Consider the following 21,783-nt stretch of genomic DNA (forward strand, 5'->3'; position numbering starts at 1 on the left):
GGCTCCAGCCTGAAGCTTTGATTACCCTTTGCTTCCAACAGATCCTGCAAAGAGCAACTGAGTTTGTCCAGTCATTTCAGCATTATTTTAAAAGCACTGCTCTCCCCTGGAACCTCGAGCACTGAGAAGGACACGATCATGTGAAGCATCACCTCTCCAAGTCCTTGTGACATGTTTGGCCTTTCGTTGATTGTCACTGGACCGTTGGCCTGAATTTTCTGATGTGTCATTTCTGCAAGAGCACTGTCACCCCAAAGCTACAAGAAAGCCTGTCACCATTTCAGTAGAGAAGGGCAAAATGGGCCATAGATGTAACCCTTATTAGCATTACCAACATCTTGAAGATGAATTGTTTATTAAATGTATTCAGCAAAATCTCAAAAAACAAGTGTAATTTTTTCAGCTAAAATAACATCCTGTTTATCGAGACCATTGCAGAAATGATTCCCCAATTTAAGAACAAGCAAAGATTACACTTTAGCACTGCTGACCTAACCTAACATATTCAACCAATTAATCACCTTCTTTGTTGATTTTTAAATCTCAGAAAAAATGGAATTAGATGTTGAGATTATTCTGAGAAGCTAAGATGCTGGGAGTATTTAACATATATACATTTCTGAATGATCAAGGAATTGAGGTCTGTGGGAAATTGGCATAGAAGAGAAGTTCCAAGTTCAGATTTATTGTCAGAGTACATTCATGTCCTCTCATACAACCCTGAGATACTTTTCCTGCGTGCCAGGCAGAATTTCTACTTAACGGTTATTTTAAAAACTCTACTCAACATACACATGTAAACAAATAAAGAAATGTAAACAAACTGACTGCAATACAGAGAGAAAAAAATCAATAAAGTGCACAAGTTGAAGTCCTTAAATGAGTCCCTGATTGAGCTTGTTATTGAGGAGTCTGTTGGTGGAGGGGGGAAGCAGCCGTTCCTGAACCTGGTGGTGTGGGTCTTGTGGCACCTATACCTTTTTCTTGATAGTAGCAGCAAGAACAAGGCATCTGCTGTATTACAGAGTATGTGCAGGGTGACAGAGCATGTGCTGGGTGAAGAGGCCTGGGGTAGATCAGCTGTAATCATGTTGGAGGGTGGGTCAAGTTTGATGGCCTGAGTGGCCTACTCTTTCTCCTGTTCTCACTCTAATTCAAGCAAACATGTATTGTCCAACATAGAGACAAGGAATTATTCAAAGACAAACGCATCCCCAAAATAAGTCAAGTTTATTGTCAGCTGATTGCACAATTACAACCTGGCGAAACAGCGTTCTTGGTGCAAAACATGCAGACACACAACCAGACATAATACACATAGAGACAAATAATACATGTACAAGACAAATATTCATATATACAAATAAATAAATTTAATGACTATAGTATTTTTAAATATGAGAGTCTCGGATGGTTAGTGGAGCATTTCCTTTGGTCATCCAGCATTCTCACTGCCCAGTACCCTAACGAAAGGTTTTATTAAAGTTTTATATTTAGCTGGAAGGTCCTTTCTATACAGCTGGGAATTTTGCTTTGTAGAGAACAAGCAGCACACTTGTCACAGTGTGTCCAATCCATTAATATTTTATAAACAGCGCTCACTTCACCAGTGAATAAGTAAAGGTAAACATCTTAGATGCCTTTTTATTTCCCTTAATGTAAAAACAGCATGTTTTAAAATAATATTTTGTTAATAACTAAAAAGCAATTCAGTTGAAATGTAAAAAAATATTTTTTAACCGAGCGAATTCTAGGCATCAGACAATTTTCATTATGCTTTTTTCTTCTCCTTGACAAGGAATCTAAGCAGGAAACAAATTAACACACAAAACAGTCACTTAAACAGAGATGCAATATGAATAATGGTAGCATTGTTTTATGTCAACACCATCTATCAATGCCTCTCTGTGTTCCAACGTGGCAATGAAATTGGCACTTCAGCATTTCTCGTTCATGGAGAGGCCAAACCCGTTGTACTCTCTGATGCTTTCAATGCTGCATCACCAAGTGGAAGAAACATTTCCAGTGTCATGGTGAGTTCCAGATGAGGCAGTGAGGTGAAGGAAGGAATCAAGTGAGTCTCTTTCCTAGCTTGCTGATGTTATAATCAGAGCCTTCAATTTGTTGAACAAGCTGCTCGTATGGTTTTAAGAAAATTATATCATGGGGAACAAGCAGGAAATTGAAGCTGAGTCCGTGGCCAGATCAACCATGGTGATAAAAACAGAGGAATTCTGCCAGTCTTTCACCGTCCATAGGAAACAAAGATAGATTGCCAATGTTTCAGCCCTGAGCCTTTCTTCAAGGATTAATCAGAATGAGCAAAAAAAAACCACAGGGAATCTCAGAATATAGACAATGCTGGCTGGGGGAGGAATCCAGACCAACAAAAGAGGATCATTGGATATGATAAGGGGAGAGGTGAGAATTGATTTTGTCTGGGGAAAAGGAAGAGAGACAGAGCTGGGAGAAGGCGATGGGGAGGGGGGGAAGTGAAGGGGGGGGGGAAATTTAAAGAAACCCAGAGATCGATATTAATGCCATCCACTTTAGGGTGCCCAGTCGGAAGATGAGGTGTTATTCCTCCATTTTGTGGGTGGTGTTAGTCTAGCAGTGCATGAGACTGTGGACGTGTCAGCAAGGGAATGGATGGGAAATTAAAATGGGTGGTCACTGGGGGATCCACGTATCGTGGCGGACAGAGCTGAGGTACTGAACAAGGTGATTTCCCAGTCTACGTCCAATATAGTGAAGACTGCAGCAGGAGCACTGGATACAGTAGATGACCCCTGCAGATTCACAAGTAAAGTATTGCTTCTCAGACTGGGAGATCGCTTTGCTGAGCACCTTGGTTCTGAATACATTCCACCCCCCCCCCCCCCACCCCAGCTCTGTCTCTCTCCCTTTTTCCTGTCCCCTGTCACACAGACATAATCAATTCTCACCTCTCTCTTGTCCAATTTATACCTTTTGTTGGTCTGGACTCCTCCCCCTGGCTGGCATCACCTGTGTTCTAAGATTTGCCGTCATTTGCTCATTCGGCTTACTTCTTGAGGAAGGGCTCGGGCCCTTCTCCCATGGACACTGAGTTCCTCCATTATTTTGGGGTGTTGTTACTACAATCACAGCATCTACAGACTTCTGTGTTTCACCCCCTTATTGAATGGTGGAACAATCTTGACAGGTCAGATGGCCTACTCCTATTCTACATGTGTAATAATGTGTAAAAGGACCAGTGGATAACTAAAAGGGAAATAAGCAATTTCAGACAATTATATTTTAAGCAATGTAGCAGGAAACAGAAAATAAAAGCGCCATAATTGTTCATCTTTAATATAAATGGAGAGGTACAACCAAAATTGCAGAACAAGTCCTAATCATGGTGGGGGTGGGGGGGGGGGTGGGGGGGAGAAGGGGGCACAAATTGATGTTCGAAAACTCACTCAGTGGAGGGGTGAGGGTGACATACTTGCCATGAACCTCTTCCATGCACCGCCATCACACTTCCTCCTCCCCGTGACGTAACAGTCCAACCCGTGGAGACGAAACCACATGTCGTTGAGCCAGAGTATAATTTCATACTTTGTGAATGCCACTGAATTTGCAGGAGGAAAATACTACAAAGGACTGTAGCAAAGTGCAAGAAAATACAAATAAACAGAATTCACTCAATGCATCCACCATTTCCTCTTCTCATTTCATATTTTTAGGATCCAGAGTATTTTGCTTTGGCAGATGTTGGCTTGGTTTCATCATGACCCTGGTGGCAAGTTGCCAGTGATACACTGAAGTCTGCAGACGCTGTGATTGCAGTCAAAATGCAGAAATACTGGAGGAACTCAGCCGGTCTCGCAGCGTCCATAGGAGGTAAAGATTTTGGCCTGAGCTCTTCTTCAAGGTGTGGCACAGGTCCGAAATGTCAGTAATATATCTTTACCGCCTTTGAATGCTGCGAAACCGGCTAAGTTCCTCCAACATTTCTGTGCTTTTGTAAGTTGCCAGTACTTGCAACTATCAGAAAATTCATGATGGCACTCCTGGGGAATGACAACAGTTGGTAGGTATGATTCCAGAAACACGTTGAGATTGTTTGGTTTAACTTCTGCCACTGTTATGCGTGCAAATTTACCCACTCTACAGTCCTTCATTTCTATCCCATTTCCACATTTATTGCACAATAAGTATGAGGTCTATATTTGTCTCACAAAAATTGTACCCAATACAGTAAAATGCCTGTTATCTGGAATTCAAGCAACTGGCAAAGAAAATTGCAGAAAATAAATAGGTGAAAAAATACAGAAGTTTAAAATTGAAGCACCTCGCCACTGGCTCGACAATCACACAATGCACAATCTCAAGCAACCAGAAAATTCACTTATCTGGCATAGGTGCCGGATACCGGGGTTTTATTGTACGCAATTGTACAGAGGTTTATGACACACTGATTCATATTTTGGTAGCAGCCACATACATCAGATCTGTAAGCTTGGAAGGATTTCTGCCAAACTTCCAGAGCCTCTGTGTCCCTCAGCCCATCTGGCTCCAGTGTCAATGCAAATTAACAGATTCAACCTTCAGAATCTGCCAGTAAATCCCAAGCTGCTGTGTTTAACAGCACGTCCACAGAAGTCCAACATTTCCTGCAGTTTCACTGGCAGAGCGCCAGTGTTTTTGATTAGAGCTTCTAGCAGTCGACAGCAAAATCCAACACAATGTCTAACATCAGAAATAGGAGAAGATAGAAAGAGAAGGCCAGGATAAAGAACTATGAAAATGGGGTGATGGAAGTGCAAAGGGAATAAATGGCAATGCTGCCAGAGCTGCTGAACAGCAGCGCTGCCGCTGGTGCAGACCCGGGAGAACACGGAGCGGAGACATAGTGCTGCTTTGCAGGATCCTAACACCGACGCCTCTGTACAGGCTTCAAATGACCTGTTAAAGGAACCGACTGTGTTTCTATTTAAAATCCTGCAACCACGGGATCTATGCCCAATATACAGTGCCTAGGTTGGGCAGTGTACCACGAGAGGCTGTAGACTCTGGGGAAGCAGAAGTGCACCAGAAACAGAAAGAGAGCACTACACTCTCCCCACCACCCCACCCCCCTGTTGAGAAGTATAGTAGACGACCCAAGAAGACAGTGACCGTGGCAGTGGACCAGTGAGGGGTTCAGCAGTTGAAAACTGGCTCGTGGGAACCAGATATCGAAGGGTGCTGAGGACGAGAAGTGTTTTGGCACTGAAGGCTTCCTTGAGGGTCTTGGAGATTTGCGCTGGGAGTTTGGATTATCAATGAATCAGATAGGAGTGTGTGCGGCTGCAGAGGCTGCAGGAGTGCTGGAGACGCATCCAAGGACGCTTAGTAGGCCTTTTCACTCCGCAGTGTAAAATTAAGATTCCCGGGAAATTTTCCTGGGAACCGTCCCGTGAACCTGCGATATGAAAAGTTCGGCCCAGGAATTTTAAACGGGTCCGCAGTGCTACTTCGCGATATGAAAAGGCAAATGGCCAAGCAGAGGAAGCCTCGTGACGTCAGCGCTTGGGGCGCTGTATCATGTCGGTGACTAAGATTAAAATTAAAAGATTCATACCTCCTGACAACAGCAGGCTGCTTCGGCAAATCACGACAGTGGCACAATGGGGGATGAATGCCCGTCCTTGTCAACCATAATCTCTCACGCAGCTGGAACCACCCTGTATTTCCCAGAGCGGTTCCAGCTGCACGAGAGATTATGGGAAATGAAGACGGCCATTCATCCTGCATCGTGCTGCCGCCATGAGGTGCCGAAGTGACCACGAGGTGCAGGGTGGGGTGGGGCAGGCGACAGACTGACGAATGATGGGGGGGAGGGAGCGACCGATGGACGAGGGGGTTAACTTACTCCTACTCCTGTGAGAGCGTAACGTGTCATCGGTTGGGGGGTGGGCAAATTGCTGGGGAGGGCAAATTCCCAGGAATTTGGACTGCGGTGTGAAAGTCCCAGGAAGTCACGAATTTCACCGGGCCCATGTAGGGTCACCGCTCGGCCGGCAGTGTGAAAAGGCCTACTGACTCTGAATGAACTCTCTTTTGCTTCTCTTTGATCTTAGTATAAGAGATGCCGGGCAAGAGAAACGGCGACTCTTTGCTTAATGCAGATTGAAGGAAGTTTCTGTAAATGACATTTTCTGCTTTATGGCAATAAAAAAAATCTTGAAATGACAATTGACTTTGCAATGCAAAGCAAAAGAGGGTAGAGAAGAGAAAAGTCAAGAAACCTGAAATTGTCAAATCCAGTCTTAATTCGGGATGTAACTTCCAAATTTGAAGATGGTTTTCTAGCATCTAGGTTTCAATCCTATCATCAAGTAGGGAAAAGTAAACCACAATTCAGCAAACTCCCATTTAAAACATCACCGTTGCTTCAACAATGAACCCAATCTCGCAAGTGTATGAAAAAATTATAATGTGCCTCTCTATCCCCAACCCCACCCCAAAGGCCAGACTGCTCAGTTGCAGAATTATCTGCCCATGTGACTTTGTTTCAGAAAACAATCCCCTTCCAAGCAGCAGCCAAATTCTGATTTTTGAGATAAAAGACCATCAGCTGGTTCAGCAGCTTGGTATAACTAATAAATTTTAACTCAAAAACCAGTAGGGTGCAATGAAACAAAATGAAGATCTTTTTTAGGAATTTCATCACGCAAAGCCTTGAACCTACTAGATCTTAAAAACAGAAAAGAGTGTCAATACCAAGTTTTTCAGAGAAGAGGTGTGTATTTGTGCACATAATCATTGCTTATTAAGATAATCATATTCCCTTCTCAAAAGCATTGTAGACCAATGAAGTAATGATCTGCATTGGAACAGACTTGATATTTTGTGTGGATAATGATTTTTCGTAAATAATACCGAGGAGTTGTACGTAAAACCTTTAAACCTTGTGTCATAAAGAGTGCAGAGCATAATTTGAACTACTGGCAAATGTGCAAAATGAGTTGGTTCATGAAATACACAGGAGATTTAAAAATATATCGTCTTCTTCCAGTGTAACTGGATTAAGAAACTGTGGTGGAACATGGTACTGCAGGCATGGCCTCACTGGGCTGGGCAGGCTGGCCCACCTTCTGTACCTGTAGCTCCTCCCTGTAAGATCCCTAATGAAGGCTGAGAGCCCCAGTTTCCTCCCTTGTAACTGCCTTGGGTGTAAGCCAGCAGCATGTAAAGGCATGCCAGGGTTTTCTGATTAATAAAGCCTTTGACTTTTGCTTCATGTCTGCGAGTGGTCATAGATCGTGCCACAGAAACAGGGGGACTTCTATGGTTCTCCAGAACAATGAGATGAATCAGGAGATGTTGGGGGTACAATTGGTGCTTGTACAAAATGTGCATTGAGACATTAGTCCCCAAATATACAAACCTCATAATATGAACACTCCACAATTTTCCTTTTCATTGACATCAGTGACAAAGAAAATCAGAATGTGGGGAGTAAGGGAGGACATTGCACTAGTACCTATTGGAGACCCTCTGCTGTTGAGTTTCACTCCTCTTAAATCGGGAGGGATTTCAGTTTCCACTCTGGTGCAAACTGGAGCTAAGGGTGCGTGCTCAGCCCATCGCTCTAATCGTCATAGACCCATGACTACGTGGCCAGGCACAATTCCAACGCCACCTACAAGTTTGCTGATGAAGTCACAGTTGTCGACAGAATCACAAACAGCAATAAGGAAGCAAACAGGAGGGAGGTACCATCTCATTGAATGGTGTAACAACAACAGCCTTGCATTCAATGTCAGCAAATCCAAGGTGATGATTGTGGACTTCAGGAGGAACTCAGGGGAACACGACCCAGTCTTCATTGAGGGCTCATTTGGGGAGAGGGTTTAACTTTAAATTCCTGGGTGTCAACATCTTCGAGGATCTGTCCTGAAGTCTCCATGTTGATGCAATCACAAAGAAGGCTCACCAGCGGCTATACTTGTGTGGTGTCTGAGGCAGTTCAGTATGTCATCGAAGACTCTCATAAACTTCTACAGGTGTACCGTGGAGAGCATTCTGGCTGGTTGCATCACTGCCTGGTATGGAGGCATCAACTCTCAGGACAAGACTAAACTCCAGAGGGTTGTTCACTTCTGCCTGAGATATCACAGGCACCAGACTTCACTCCATCGAGGACATCTACATGAGGCGGTGTCTTAAAAAAGCAGCCTCTATCCTCAAAGACCCCCACCACTCAGGCTATGCCTTCTTCACTCTGCTACCATTGGAGAAAAGGTACAGGAGTCTCAAAATGAGAACTCAGAGGCACAAGGACAACTTCTTCCCCGTTGCCATCAGATTTCTAAATAATCAATGAACCAAAGACATCATCTTACTTCTCATGCACTGTTAGATTTTTTTATATATAGTAATGTTGTAAGATGATTATAATATGAATGTTTGCTCTGTGACGCTGCCATAAGACTCCGCATTTCATGACTTGTTCATGACAATAAATCCTAATTCTGCTAACAGAAAGAGATGGAAAATATGTGATACTATTTCAATACAGCAAAGCTTGAGAATGTAATGAGAATGGTAACAAAAGTGTTAATAAACTGAATTAAATTGTGTTGTCTCTTGGACTGTTGGCAAACATGAGTCAATTGCTAATCTGTTTGGATATGAATAATCTAATTAACTGGAATAAACAATGGATAAACTAGTCAAGAAAGGAGCCTTATCAACACAAAGCATGTGACTGTGAGATGTTTACATATCTTTATTGCTGTGGCTTGTGCAGCAAAAAGTACATTTTACTCAATTGCATTCATCGTTGCAATAAAGACGACATGCGATATGTTTATGCCCTCTAGTTTTAGAGTGGGGGGGGAATGACTAGGAATATTTACCTTATCTATACCCATCATAATTTTATAAATCCCAACAAGATTATCCCTGGGCTTCCTCCACTCCAGGGGAATAGTACCAACCTCTCAATCTCTCCTAATAACAAGCCCTCCAATCCCAGTAATATCCTTATGAATCATTTCTGCACCTTCTCTACCTCAGAGATAAATGTCCAGGATACATACATTATCCCCAATTTGTTGTAATTGTTTCAGTGATAATAGGACAACGATCTGACTCTGGACCAAGAACATTACCCACTTCACATGAGCTGAAGATAGGAAACTGAACTGAGTAGCCACAAAAACACTAAAACTGAAGATACTGGAAACTGGAGCAAACAAGATGCTGCAGAAACTCAGCAGGGCAGCATCCATGGGTAGACATGGTCACTCAATGTTTTGGGTCAAGACCCTTTATCAACTCTAAAGTAGGAAGGGATGGTATCCCTGAAAAGGCAAACGAAGTCATCAAATATTCCAGGGCCACTGTTTAAACAAGAAATACAAAAAGAGAGAATCCGACACAAGGGCGACATGGTTAGTGTAGCAATTAGTACAACGCTGCTACAGTGTCAGCGACCAGGACCGGGATTCAAATTCGGTGCTGTCTGTAAGGAGTTTGCATGTTCTCTCCGTGTCATCCAGACACTCCGGTTTCCCCCCCTTTCAAAGAAACGTACTGGGGCTGTTGGGTAATTGAGTTTAATTGGGGCAGCACAGGCTCGTGTGCTGAATGTCCAAATTTATTTTAAAATCCCTTTAGAGGCATTGAAATGGCTGTAGATCCACCAGCTCCTCTAATGTTTCCACCCCTGGAACCTCCGTAGCCACATGGCCTTTCTTTTAGCAGTGAACCCGAGTTTAAGATATCCACATTGCACCTTCCTGACCCAGGGTTCTGAATCCCCAAAGCATTAGGAACCTGTTGGTTCCCAAGAGCCTTCGGGAGGCCTGTTTCACACATTCATGAATTCTGGTTCCAGAAACCAGCCTGCTGCCTGACAAAAAAGTCTTTGGTCACTGAGCCAAAGCTAGAGCCCTCCATAGCAGTCACCTTCAGTTGCATGAGCTCCACACAGTAACCTGGCAGAGCTGATGGAAGCCTCCTGGTCAGCTGCTTTGGTTTTCCTTCCCTTTGGGGTTCTCCTCAGAGCTCCTCCTTCCATGCAGAGAAATGTTCTTCCACTCTGTAAGTCTGCTCAGATCTGCCTCTTCCTCTACACCTCAAGAACAGTCCAATCACCAACATTTATTTGGAAGCTGCAATGCCCCAAAATAAAGAATTAAAAGAACATCTTGCACTTGCTAATCTGCAATGCTACCAGTTTGGAATCAGCCAGTGAAGATAATGGACATAATCTAGCATTTAGTTATCACAGGTTGACCTGGAAACAGCTGGAAGTTACCATGTGACCATTTACTCATAGTCCTTTGCTTAGCAAAATGTCACCAGTCAATCCTTTGATCTGCTGCAGTTTCTATCACTTAATTAAACTCAGAAATGTGAATCAGAATAACAAAGGTCTCCCAAACCTATGGCCAAATCAGGCACTGATTTCCTTTTAAAAAAAATTGGCATGGCCTGGTAATGAGGAAAGGAATTTGGCAGGTGGAAGAAAGATGATGGCATGTTGTTGAGGCACATTTTACTCCTCAGAGGAGCACATTAATGTTGCTCACCTTGCATAAAGAAATCCTAAACTTGTTCCTTGACAATAGATTTATAATTGCATCAGACAAAGCACATGCATGCAGTGTTTACATGATATATCTACTTAAATTATCATCTTAATATTCCTCCTTCTTTCTGATTATGTCTTTTTTGAAATATTAGAAAACAACCAGTATGGTATTAGTTGTTTAACCAGAGTTACCCATCAAAATGGGTGACCAACTCTCTCAACCTGTACTGCAACTATTTTTTCTCTCTCATTCTTGCCCACACAGTAGGATGTGTCAGTTTGATGAGAAGTTGTGATGTGGAGTATCAGTGCATTACTCCCCAAAGCTGCCTACACAGCTGACCTAACCAGGGCCTGCTGACAGACAGTTAATGTGTGTCTCTCACACAACAAATATCTACACTGTATTTAAAGCTGGCTCATGTTGCAGAACCCAGGGCGGCACTGTTTCTGTAATGGCTAGCGCAACTCTGTTACAGCGCTGTTTAAGGAATTTGCACATTCTCTGTGTCTGCTTCGGTTTCCTCCCACCCTTCAAAATATAACATTGCTGTGGGTCAATTGGTTGTAACTGGGTGGCCTGTTACCATGCTGTATGTCTGAATTTAAAATTAAAAAAAATATCTATACCTACTATTGATTTCGACTCTGTCAACCAAATTTCATCTATAACAGAATGTTTCCCCTATTTCCATACGCTGTGATTATGCATACTAACTTGTTGCATGGTTCTTTGTCAAAGGCCTAGGAAAATTCAGGTGCACCTTATCCACAGGTTCTCTCTTATTTATTTCACCATTTGCATCTCAAAATATTAAGTTTTTCCTCTGCTTCCCGAGTCTCTAAACATGTTATCAGCTTGTCTGTCTTTAATGGATGCCACCCATACTTAACTTTTTGCCTACTATACAGATATTTGTCTCTGACCGGTGTCTGAAACATCTCCTTAAAGTCTCCCTTGTTCTCTTTGCTTTCCTGCTAGTATTTTGTTCCATCCTTACCCTGCTTAAATCCCCTCCAACTTCACTGAAGTTGGCCGCCTTCTACTCATATTGTTCTTTTGCATTACTAAATCTTATGACACACTGATGCCACTGACACAAGAGGTCTCTTTCAGACACTGGGTTGACCCAGCCTGTCTCGTTCTTCAGACCCAGATCCAGCAATGTCTCCTAGTTGGTCCAGGAACATATTGACCAAGTACATTCTCATGAAAACAGTCTTACCACAGTTTCAACAGCATGTCAACCTCACCACCAGAGGAGAGAACACCCTGGATGAGCCGTACACAAACCACCCTGGTGCGTATAAAGCTGTACCTCGTCCCCTAGTTTGGTTACTCCAACCTTGTGTCTGTCTTGCTGATAAAGGCATTCAGATTGCTGACAAAATGAGATCAGAATGTGGCCTGGGGTGAGAGTGAGGGGGTGGTTTTGGGGAAACAGCAGCACTACAGGACTGCCTCCCTGAAACAGACTGGAGCTCTTTCAGGGAGGCAGTCACCAGTGACTGGCTGCATCAGGAAGTGCATTGAGGATATCACTGAGATCAAATGCTTGACAACCAAGGATAACCAGAAACCATGGTTGGATGCAGAGGTCCAGGCTATTCTCAGAGCTTGTGATGCTGTCTTCAGGACAGGAGACAAGATAGCACTAAGGTCAGACAGGCTGAACTGTCCAGAAGGCAAAGCGTGGGTATGCACAGAGGATCCACAGACTGCCGTGCAACACTGGCGACACGAGGCGCATGTGGCAAGGGATCAAGACCATAACAGATCACAAGACCACCTTGCGCGTTAAAAACAACAACACCTGCCTCCCTTCCAGACAGACTGAACATCTTCTATGCACAATTCAATGAAAATAACAGACTGATGCTGAAGAAAACTCCATGTCCCACTGATGAAATGGGCCCTCTGCAGTCACAGCTGAGTTTAGGAGAACCCTATCCAAGGTGAACCCATGCAAGGCAGCAGGACCAGGCAACATACCTGGTCGGATACTGAAGGACTGCACAGATCAACTGACAGAGGTCCTCACAGACATCTTCAACACCTTATGCAGCAGTCCACCATCCCTGCATGTTTCAAGACAGCCACCAGCATCACGGTACCAAAGAGGGCAAGAGTAACAGGGCTTAATGATTTCTGCCCCATGGCACTGACCCCTACCATGAAGAAATGCTTCAAGCATCTAGTGATGGAATGCATAAAAGCACACCTTCCAGTGACCATCAACCCATTTCAATTCACCTGTAGATGAAACTATTCTACTGATGATACTAGAGCCTTGTCCCTCCACTCTGTCCTGGCCCACCTGGAAAATTACACCTCATACACCAGGCTGCTGTTCATCAACTTCAGCTCAGAGTTTAATACAATCATTCCACAGAGGCTGGTGGAGAAGCTGTCCTCTCTGGGACTCAACCTCCCTATCTGTTACTGGATTTTGGACTTCCTAACAGAAGGCCCAGAGTCTGTCCAGGTCAGTAGCAGAACATTGAGCACCTTTTCCCTGAGAGCTGGCACTCATCAGGGCTCTGTATTCAGCACGCTCCTGTTCACGCTGCTGATACACAACTCTATTGTCAGATCCAGCTCCTACAGAATCATCAAATTTGCAGATGACATGACAGTCGTCGGCCGCATCATCAACAACTATGAGTCACACTACAGAGGAGGAAAATCTCATGATATAGTGCAAAAGTAACAACCTGAGTCATAACATGGACAAGACAAAGGAGAAGAATGTGGACTTCAGGAGGACTGGGAATGACCACCCTCCACTACATATTAATAACTCTATAGTGGAAAGAGAAGAGAGCACCAAATTCCTTGGAGTTCACTTAAGAAGTGACATCATGGACACTTAACATCTCCTCACTTGTTAGGAAGGCAAAACAGTGACTGTACTTCCTGAGAAGACCACCCCGCATAAAGTAATTGGTGGCTACCAACCACCATCCAGAAATCCTTCTATAGGTGCCCTATCGAGATCATCCTGGCCGGCTACATCACAGTGTGGTATAGTTACTGTTGAGCATTGGTCCAGAGGCCAATCCACAGGGCCATAAGAGTGGCAGAGAGAATCAGTGGGATCTCCCTAGCACCCCCCCCCCCCCATCAACATGATCTATCATGATTGTTTGAAGAGGGCTCACAAAATTGAAGAGGACCCTTACTACCCCAAACACAGCATCTTTCAGCTATTCCCATTGGGAAAGAGAAACAGGAGTATCAGAGCTTCTTCCCACGGGAAGTGAGACAGCTGAACGAACAGTTCACTCAAACCATTCAAGGCTCAACTATTTATTAAACAATATTTATTTATAGGTATTGGATATGTATCATTTGCCTATGTGTACTTATGTTTTTGAATTGAGAACTGGAGAACACGGATTGGTTGAGTTATACTTGTAAAATTAGATGATAATAAACTTGAACACACTTCAAAAATTGCACTCCACTTTCTTTTCACTCAAACATGATCCTAAAATATATATGGATGATGAATCGTCCTTAGCTGCTTCACTCTGTCTCTGTAATATATATATCTCCAATTTCCCCCAGATTTGTTCGTTTGTATCCTCCTGTTATTTGGAGGCCTTTAGAATGTCTTTTATACCTCTCAGCCCCTCACTGAGAAACTCCCTTTCCAATTTAGCAATTCAAACTCCCACTTTCATTTCCAATCTATTTTTTTTAAATCACTTTGCATCTATTAACACAAAGTGCCCAGTCATCCCAAATTTTTTGACATGGTAACAAGACACAGTAAAAGAGGTGGAACCCACATAAAGTAATTGGTGCAGAATACCATGACATTAAAAGCATTAATCTTTTTGTAAATCTGACAATAAACAGTTGGACTTTTGTTGGAATGTTATCAAGATCAATTTCTTCAGAGTTGAGCCTAAAATCAATATCAACAATTGCTTTCAGCACAGAAACCCCAGGTGATTTTTCACAGGAGGGATCAGATTCTCAATCTCAATCAAAATTTCCTGGTAGAACAGAATGGAATGTTACAAAAAGGCTTCAGGCCATTGATATTGTGGTGTATTTCCAGCAATTCTTGCATTGAATATGCTGATTATATTTACGAGCAGTAAGGGAGACCTTATAGAACTGAATCGACTTTGATTTTCTTTACTTCCAAACATTAACACTTTCTGGGATATCTCAAAATGGATTTTAAGCCTACCTTTCTTTTTTTTTAAAATCTGTGAAATGTTCCATTACCATGAGAATTGGGGAGGGGAATGAATCATTCCACAAGTGGCTAAACTAGGCTTTTATGAAGATAAGTGCAGCCAGTTAATTTTCTACCACCCACTGGTCGATGCAAAGCTCTATTTTTCCTCTTGGCCAACCACCAATTATGAAATTAGACAGATTATGCAAATTTATCTTTTTCTAAAGTTCCTCATCTGGAAATTTAACTCATTGTTAACTGTAGCATTTTTTTTATATAGTTTGCAAGGGCAAAAATCTACAGATAGATTTAGGTTCATAAATTTCTGTATTGCAAGTTGTTGAAAGCATGAGCCGAATATGGTGCAGTGGGTGATCATAGTCATCAAACATGGAGATTTGTAACCCCTACAAGAAGATGAGTTTGGAAGAGATTGGGATGAGATGATGGTGGTGGGGGTTTAATGCACTGAGATTGTGGTGTGTTGCAAATCTTTCTACCAACATTCATATTTAACCTGAGCACTTCAGACAGAATGTAGGGACTCTCTTCTCAGATGAGGCTGTCTGGCAGTTCCTTCTTGAGGACAATATTGTGACGCTGTTAAGGTGCTTCCCAAGCCTCCTGAAGTTGCAGGGCAATCAGAAAGAGAAGCATTTGCATTGGTAGCTGTGGCCAGCTCCCCACAGGTTCAGGATGCCATTTACTATATGTTTGCAATTATCAATACACACTCTAATAACCTATTAGATCTAAAAATCTAAAGAACTCCCATTGCATCAACTTGCAGCTAGTGAAAAACCATAGAAAAATATTTCTGCAAATTCCTGGATAGTTACTAAAATGTATTCAGGGAATAGAGAGGCTACCTTCTCTAATTCAATACTGGCTTGAAGATAAAAAGATATCTTCTGAAATAATTAAGATGTAATCCATGAGCAAGTAATCTTGGGACAGATATAATTAAAAACACCACTAATGAGAAAACTATTTTACAAACTATTGGCATATTTAGATTCCACATTATTTATCTTTCAGTATGACACAGCCATGTTCTCCAGAACAGAGATGGGCTGCGAAAGGGGGAGTTGAAGTTACTTCCCATAGCCTCTTCAAAACAGGGATAACAGGGGGAAGGTAAACAGAGAAGAACATTCATTGCTACATGATTTATTCACCCACACATCTAACATTGAGATAACTCACTAATGCCAGTCCCCATCAAAAACCAGGCTTGTACATTTTGCTCAGTGTCAATGCAAGTATCCTCATATAACAGGTTAAAAAGTCACAGGCCAATTTATAAATAAAAATGTTTTGGACCAAAAATAAAGTAGACAATTTATTATTTTTTTTTAAGAACAGAAACTTAACATCTCTAACGCTATGCAGAGCACACAGCTCCAACATCATGCAACCCTTGTGGTTGCTGCACAGGTAAAACCAGGTTCTCGAATATATACTGAGACATTCTTGACCACTCTATAGACTGTTTTACTTGATTCCACCCAAGGGCAGACTCAGCCATTGGCTTATGGCACAAGCAATCTGAAATACAAACATAAAATGCTATAAAAGCTCAGAAGGTCAGGAAGCATCTGTGGAAAGAAAAACAGATTTAGCATCTCAGATCAAGAACTCTTCATCAGCATTCCTGCTAACCTGGTTTCACTTTCCACTGATATCACATGGCCTACTGAGTGTCTTCAGGATCTTCTGCTTTTATTATTGTAGCAGATCAATACATGAGAAATCATAATCTCAACTTCCATTTAACCATCAATACTTTCACTGCCTTCCATCATGTTCATGTTTGGAATGATGAGCAGACCATTTTACTGCAGATTATTGGGACTGTATCATGTGTTCCTATTAAAAGGTTCTTTATTTTAAAAAAAATGCAATACACTAAGTGAGGCCTGTGTTTTAAAGTTTCAAGAGCAACAACTGAACAACACATGAGAAGTGAGAATAATGTATTATTTCCAGGATACACCAGTCATTTGTAATGGTGTAACATTTTTCTTGACATCAGAATATTGTTTCCAACAGTTTTATCATTAATAATTCTGAAAAATACAAGCATAAATTTCTTTTGAGGTAAAATGTGCTTTATTAAAGAGGATAAAGGGGGAAAATATGTCTCCACAAGCAAAGCAAATTAAATGAATTCAATACATGATTATAGGTGTCACTTGTTTAACATAATGATTGCAAAATTACCTTTCAATTGGTTTTCTATGCCAGCAAATAACATTTTACAATTGAAATTATACTTGTTAGGATTTATTTTGCGCTTTGAATTTTTGTTAGTGACCTTCAATCAACACAATGGAGTTGTTCTCTAAAGAAGCATTTAAAGCAATTCATTTTGCCACAAAATAAAGAATAAACATATTTTTATAGGCATCCTTTTAGTTCAGGGAGCAGTCCATTTATTTTTATAAGGGGACAGTAAGTTTGTATCTCTGATAACACTGGACATTTTTATTTTCCAAAGGATTTCTTCCTGAAATCGGGGATTATGATAGACAACTTACAGATGACCACAAAAATCATTTCAAATTTGCAGTACATTTGCTGCAGGAAGTTGGAGAAACATTAAATTAACTTTTATTTAATTTAGCTTGTTTAATTGCATTATGATGCTGACACAAGCTCTCAAGTTACTGTGCTTGTTGCACAACAAATGTGATGAGCTCAGGGTTTGTCTTGGTCACCAATTTTTCAACTGAAGTAGAGCTCATAGGCTTTCTTAATAAATCTAGTCATGTTGTGTCTTTGAGCCTTAAGTATATACTTTCTACAAATGTTACAGAATATATCACGGCTGTTGCTACATTGATAAAATATTTCTGCTGCATTGAATTTTCCTGAAGTCAGTAAATACTATTGTTAAGTACACTCACTATGCTATTGCCTTAAGAATCTGTGCATCAGCATGCATTCAATTGATAATCAATATAATGCACAGTATCTGAACATGTGAGCTGCTTTTATAGACTGCTTTCATCTATCCTGACTAAGCATGCCCAGGCCTATGACAACACTTACAGCACCTAATAGCCTGAATATGCCTGAGATTGTCTGATCTCAGTAGTTAAGCAGGCTCAGGACTGGTCAGTAATTGGAGGGGAGACCATCTAGGAACACCAGGTGCTGTAGGTTTCTAAGAGGGGCACTGGACAAAGCACCAACTCTCTGTTAAAGAATTTTATATATGTTACATTCTAAATGTAGCATTACATGACAATAATGGAATTTTTATATTTGCATAGCTTCTGCACTAAGTGCATGCCCAGGCATGCTTGGTCTGACCAAAACAGCTTGCTTTGTGGGCAATATGAGAGTAGACTCAAAATATGACATTAAATCACAAAATGGGTTATACCTTAAAAAAATGAATGCGATGTGAAAATTTTTTGTGATCAGCAGCTCAAAATCTATAAAATACACCCAGAAGTGTTCAGGAAGCAACATCTTCATTGACTTGTGTAACATAATGAAAATTTGTGATTAGAAAAGCATACATCAGTATACTTTTTCCTGGTGCCGGTGTGCACTCGATAAGTTCTTCATTGTTTATTACAAAACAAATCTTTTAGAAAAAATGCTTTTAAGTATATTAACTTTGTACCATATCAGATAAAATACAAGTTTCTATTGACCAATGGCAGGAATACTGCAGAGCAGTATTTCAAATTGTGATCGACAGTTTCTGAATTGCTCTTTGTTGAGCATGGAAAGAGAAAATTACTATGAAACGTAGACTAACATGAGTCCAGTACTAAAAAGAGTGAAGGTGCAGTCTTTAGGTATAAATTTTAAGATAGTCAAATGGATTGAACATTGGCTGAAAGGGAGAGGCCAGAGAGTGGTAGTGGATAATTGTCTGTCAGGTTGGAGGCCGGTGACCAGTGGTGTGCCTCAAGGATCTGTATTGGGCCCATTGTTGTTCGTTATATACATTAATGATCTAGATGATGGGGTGGTGAATTGGATTAGTAAATATGCAGACGATACTAAGATAGGTGGAATAGTGGATAATGAAGAAGGTTTTCAAGGATTGCAGAGGGATTTGGGCTGCTTAGAAAAGTGGGCTGAAAAATGGCAGATGGAATTTAATGCTGATAAGTGTGAGGTGCTTCATTTTGGTAAGAAGAATCAGAATAGGACATACGTGGTAAATGGGAGAGCATTGAGGAATACAGAAGAGCAGAAAGATTTAGGAGTAACGGAACATCGTTCCCTGAAGGTAGAAAATCACGTGAATAGGGTGGTGAAGAAGGCTTTTAGTATGCTGGCCTTTATCAATCATTGCATGGAATATAGGAGTTGGGAGGTGATGTTGAGATTGTATAAGACGTTGGTGCGGCCTAATTTGGAGTTCTGTGTGCAGTTCTGGTCGCCTAATTATAGGAAGGATATAAACAGAGTGGAGAGAGTGCAGAGAAGGTTTACCAGAATGTTACCTGGGTTTAAGCATCTAGAGTATAGGGAGAGATTGGACAGATTAGGTCTTTATTCTTTGGAGCGTAGAAGGTTGAGAGGGGATTTGATAGAAGTATTTAAGATTATGAAAGGGATAGACAGAGTGGATGTGGATAGACTATTTCCGTTAAGAGGAGGAAAGATTAAAACAAGAGGACATGAGTTAAGAATTAAGGGGCAGAGGTTTAGAGGTAACATGAGGGGGAACTTCTTTACTCAGAGAGTGGTAGACGTGTGGAATGAGCTTCCGGGAGAAATAGTGGCGGCGGAGTCAATTGTATTATTTAAGAAAAGGTTGGACAGGTCTATGGATGAGAAGAAGATGGAGGGTTATGGGCATTGTGCAGGGAGGTGGGACTAGAAAGGGGTGTTTGGTTCGGTGCGGACTAGAAGGGCCTAATGGCCTGTTTCCGTGCTGTAATTGTTGTTATGTTAATTGTTATGTTATTAACAAGGTTGAGGTTCATGTGTATTTGGTGACATCGGTGTAACAGCATTAGTACTGAACTCAGTGTAAATACCGAACAGATAAGGATTTTTCAACCGAGAGAAGCATGATAAAAAAAACAATGCTTTACCCATTGTCACTACTGTTTCCAATCTAAACTTTATTTGAAAGTGTTTCCTTATCATCTAAAATGACCAAGAGCAAAGAGACTGTAAAAAATATTTATTTTTATTCTTGAGGAATTAAGGCCAAAGGTGACATCTTCATTGCGACACAACTGGAGTCATCAGTGCCACAACTTGACAGGTGACCTTGGGAACCTTTTAGTCAATATGATTTCATGCTACATAATTTAGACAATAGACATTTTTGTTAATTTTAAAAGGTTTGTTTTAATGTAGTTAAATTAATTATTATCATAATATTTAAGTTGATTTTGTAATATTTAGAACATTTCAAACAAAAACAAATAATCAATTGATAAATTACTTTCTTTTGAATAGATGCAAATGCAATTTGCAGGCTTTTGACTGAAATAGAAAAATGTTGCAACAATTCAATTCTGTGCATATATAGTAAAAACTCGAATTGAAATTAATGCTTTTTTCAGTATTAATGTAGCAAAGCACTAATAATTAAACACTATAAATGCACTAACAAATCCACATTCATAGGTTTCAGATAAAAGGAACTTTGAGGTAAAAATACTATTTTCCATAAAAGGTAAAAATTGCCAGTTTCAAACTGTGTGGAAAAACTGACATTTAACAAGTCAGTTCATTTAGCGTAGTACAGAATTGAAAATATTCAGTTTCAACTTCAATTTCCTTGCTAGAACAGGCACAAAGAGGAGAATGGTTACACAGGCGACTGAGTAGGGAAGCAAAATAATAGTTATTAAAAATAATAGTTATTAAAAATAATAGTTATAATTTGCATCACATTATTTGCTATACCTTACAAAAATGTGTTTCATTTGCTTCTAGAATAACAGATTCTTATTCACACAAAATGTAGTTTTATGTTCTCTAATTTTATGATTGAAATGATAACTTACATGAAAATATGTACGACTATCAATATACTAAAAAGATCGGTTTATTTTCTATTTTCACACAACTTAAACATTGATCTAAAAGTATTATTTATGTAATAGCCTGGTAAAATACCATCAGTCAAACTAGTAATTTTCTTTTAGCATTATTGCAAAGTAGATTGTTTTTCAGTAGAGACCGATTGGAATACTAATTAGACTGCTTTTTTTTTGCATGTATACAGACAAAGGTATAGTTCCAGCAAATGTCATTATTTAAAAAAAAGTAGAGTGGAGTTGTACTTATTCCAATTGTAGAATTTAACAGCAGGACCCAAAATTAGATCTGACATACCATTCAAAAAGACTATTTGAGATCAAAAAGGATACAAATGCAGTTAAATTTTCACCTATATATTTCCCAAAATTGTTACACAAAGATATACCTTGGATGATGATGAATCCAAGTAATTAAAAGTAACTGATGAAATGCTGAGGTATAAAATACATTTTTGTTTTTGTACATTAATATGCCATCCCACATAAATAGCATGCAGCATATTTGATATGCAAGACTGAAAAACGATGCTATTCTTATTAAATTATAAAATGAGAACACTTTCATTTTAACATTTGTACCCAGTTTTCTTGTTTTCAATTAAGCTTCCCCAGAAGCATAAAGAAAAATGGTTAATCAAACAAGGCCATTTAATTGCCGACCTATGCCTGATGCATAAAAGGAAGTGATGCTACTTTTTCAAGTTTGGTGCAGTTGAAATAATAAAGAAACTTTAAAGAGGATAAAATTGAGATGCAGCTTCTGAGGACTGGATTTCCACCTGAGCCATTTTGAACTGAGCACACTGCAGCCACTTACGCAGAACTGACAAGTTTGTGCTCATTTGCCCAGAACCCTGGAACGACTGCAAAATGCGATGGTTGACATTGTTCTGGATTGATTGAAGCCGTAGTTGAAGACCCGCTGACAGATGCTGTTGAACAAAGACCAGATGGAAAATTAGATGCAAATTAGTTACCTTTAAAGGCCAAAACATCATGA

General features: G+C 40.6%; 2 protein-coding genes across 7 annotated transcripts in view; one reads left to right on the plus strand and one right to left on the minus strand.

Annotated features, from left to right (window-relative positions):
- The window catches only part of prima1 (proline rich membrane anchor 1), a 104,807-nt gene that overhangs the window by 78,511 nt on the left and 4,513 nt on the right, over positions 1 to 21,783 (plus strand). Inside the window, exon 5 of one of the 5 annotated variants that reach the window (XM_069916205.1) lies at positions 42 to 480. The exons of 2 other annotated variants lie outside the window; for them this stretch is intronic. In XM_069916205.1, coding sequence (XP_069772306.1) covers positions 42 to 125 — 84 coding nt within the window. In that variant the 3' untranslated portion in view covers positions 126 to 480. Of the gene's footprint in view, positions 1 to 41; positions 481 to 21,783 lie in introns of those variants that run through there. 2 more of the 5 variants (XM_069916199.1, XM_069916202.1) reach the window with 2 other exon arrangements.
- Positions 20,295 to 21,783, minus strand: part of LOC138753326 (protein unc-79 homolog) — a 171,579-nt gene continuing 170,090 nt past the window's right edge. For both annotated transcript variants that reach the window (XM_069916198.1, XM_069916197.1), the window contains exon 49: positions 20,295 to 21,715. In XM_069916198.1, the coding sequence (XP_069772299.1) occupies positions 21,515 to 21,715 (201 nt within the window). In that variant the 3' untranslated portion in view covers positions 20,295 to 21,514. The remainder of the gene's footprint in view (positions 21,716 to 21,783) is intronic.

The sequence above is a fragment of the Narcine bancroftii genome, chromosome 2 (genome assembly GCF_036971445.1).
Source record: "Narcine bancroftii isolate sNarBan1 chromosome 2, sNarBan1.hap1, whole genome shotgun sequence".
Classification (NCBI taxonomy): domain Eukaryota; kingdom Metazoa; phylum Chordata; class Chondrichthyes; order Torpediniformes; family Narcinidae; genus Narcine; species Narcine bancroftii.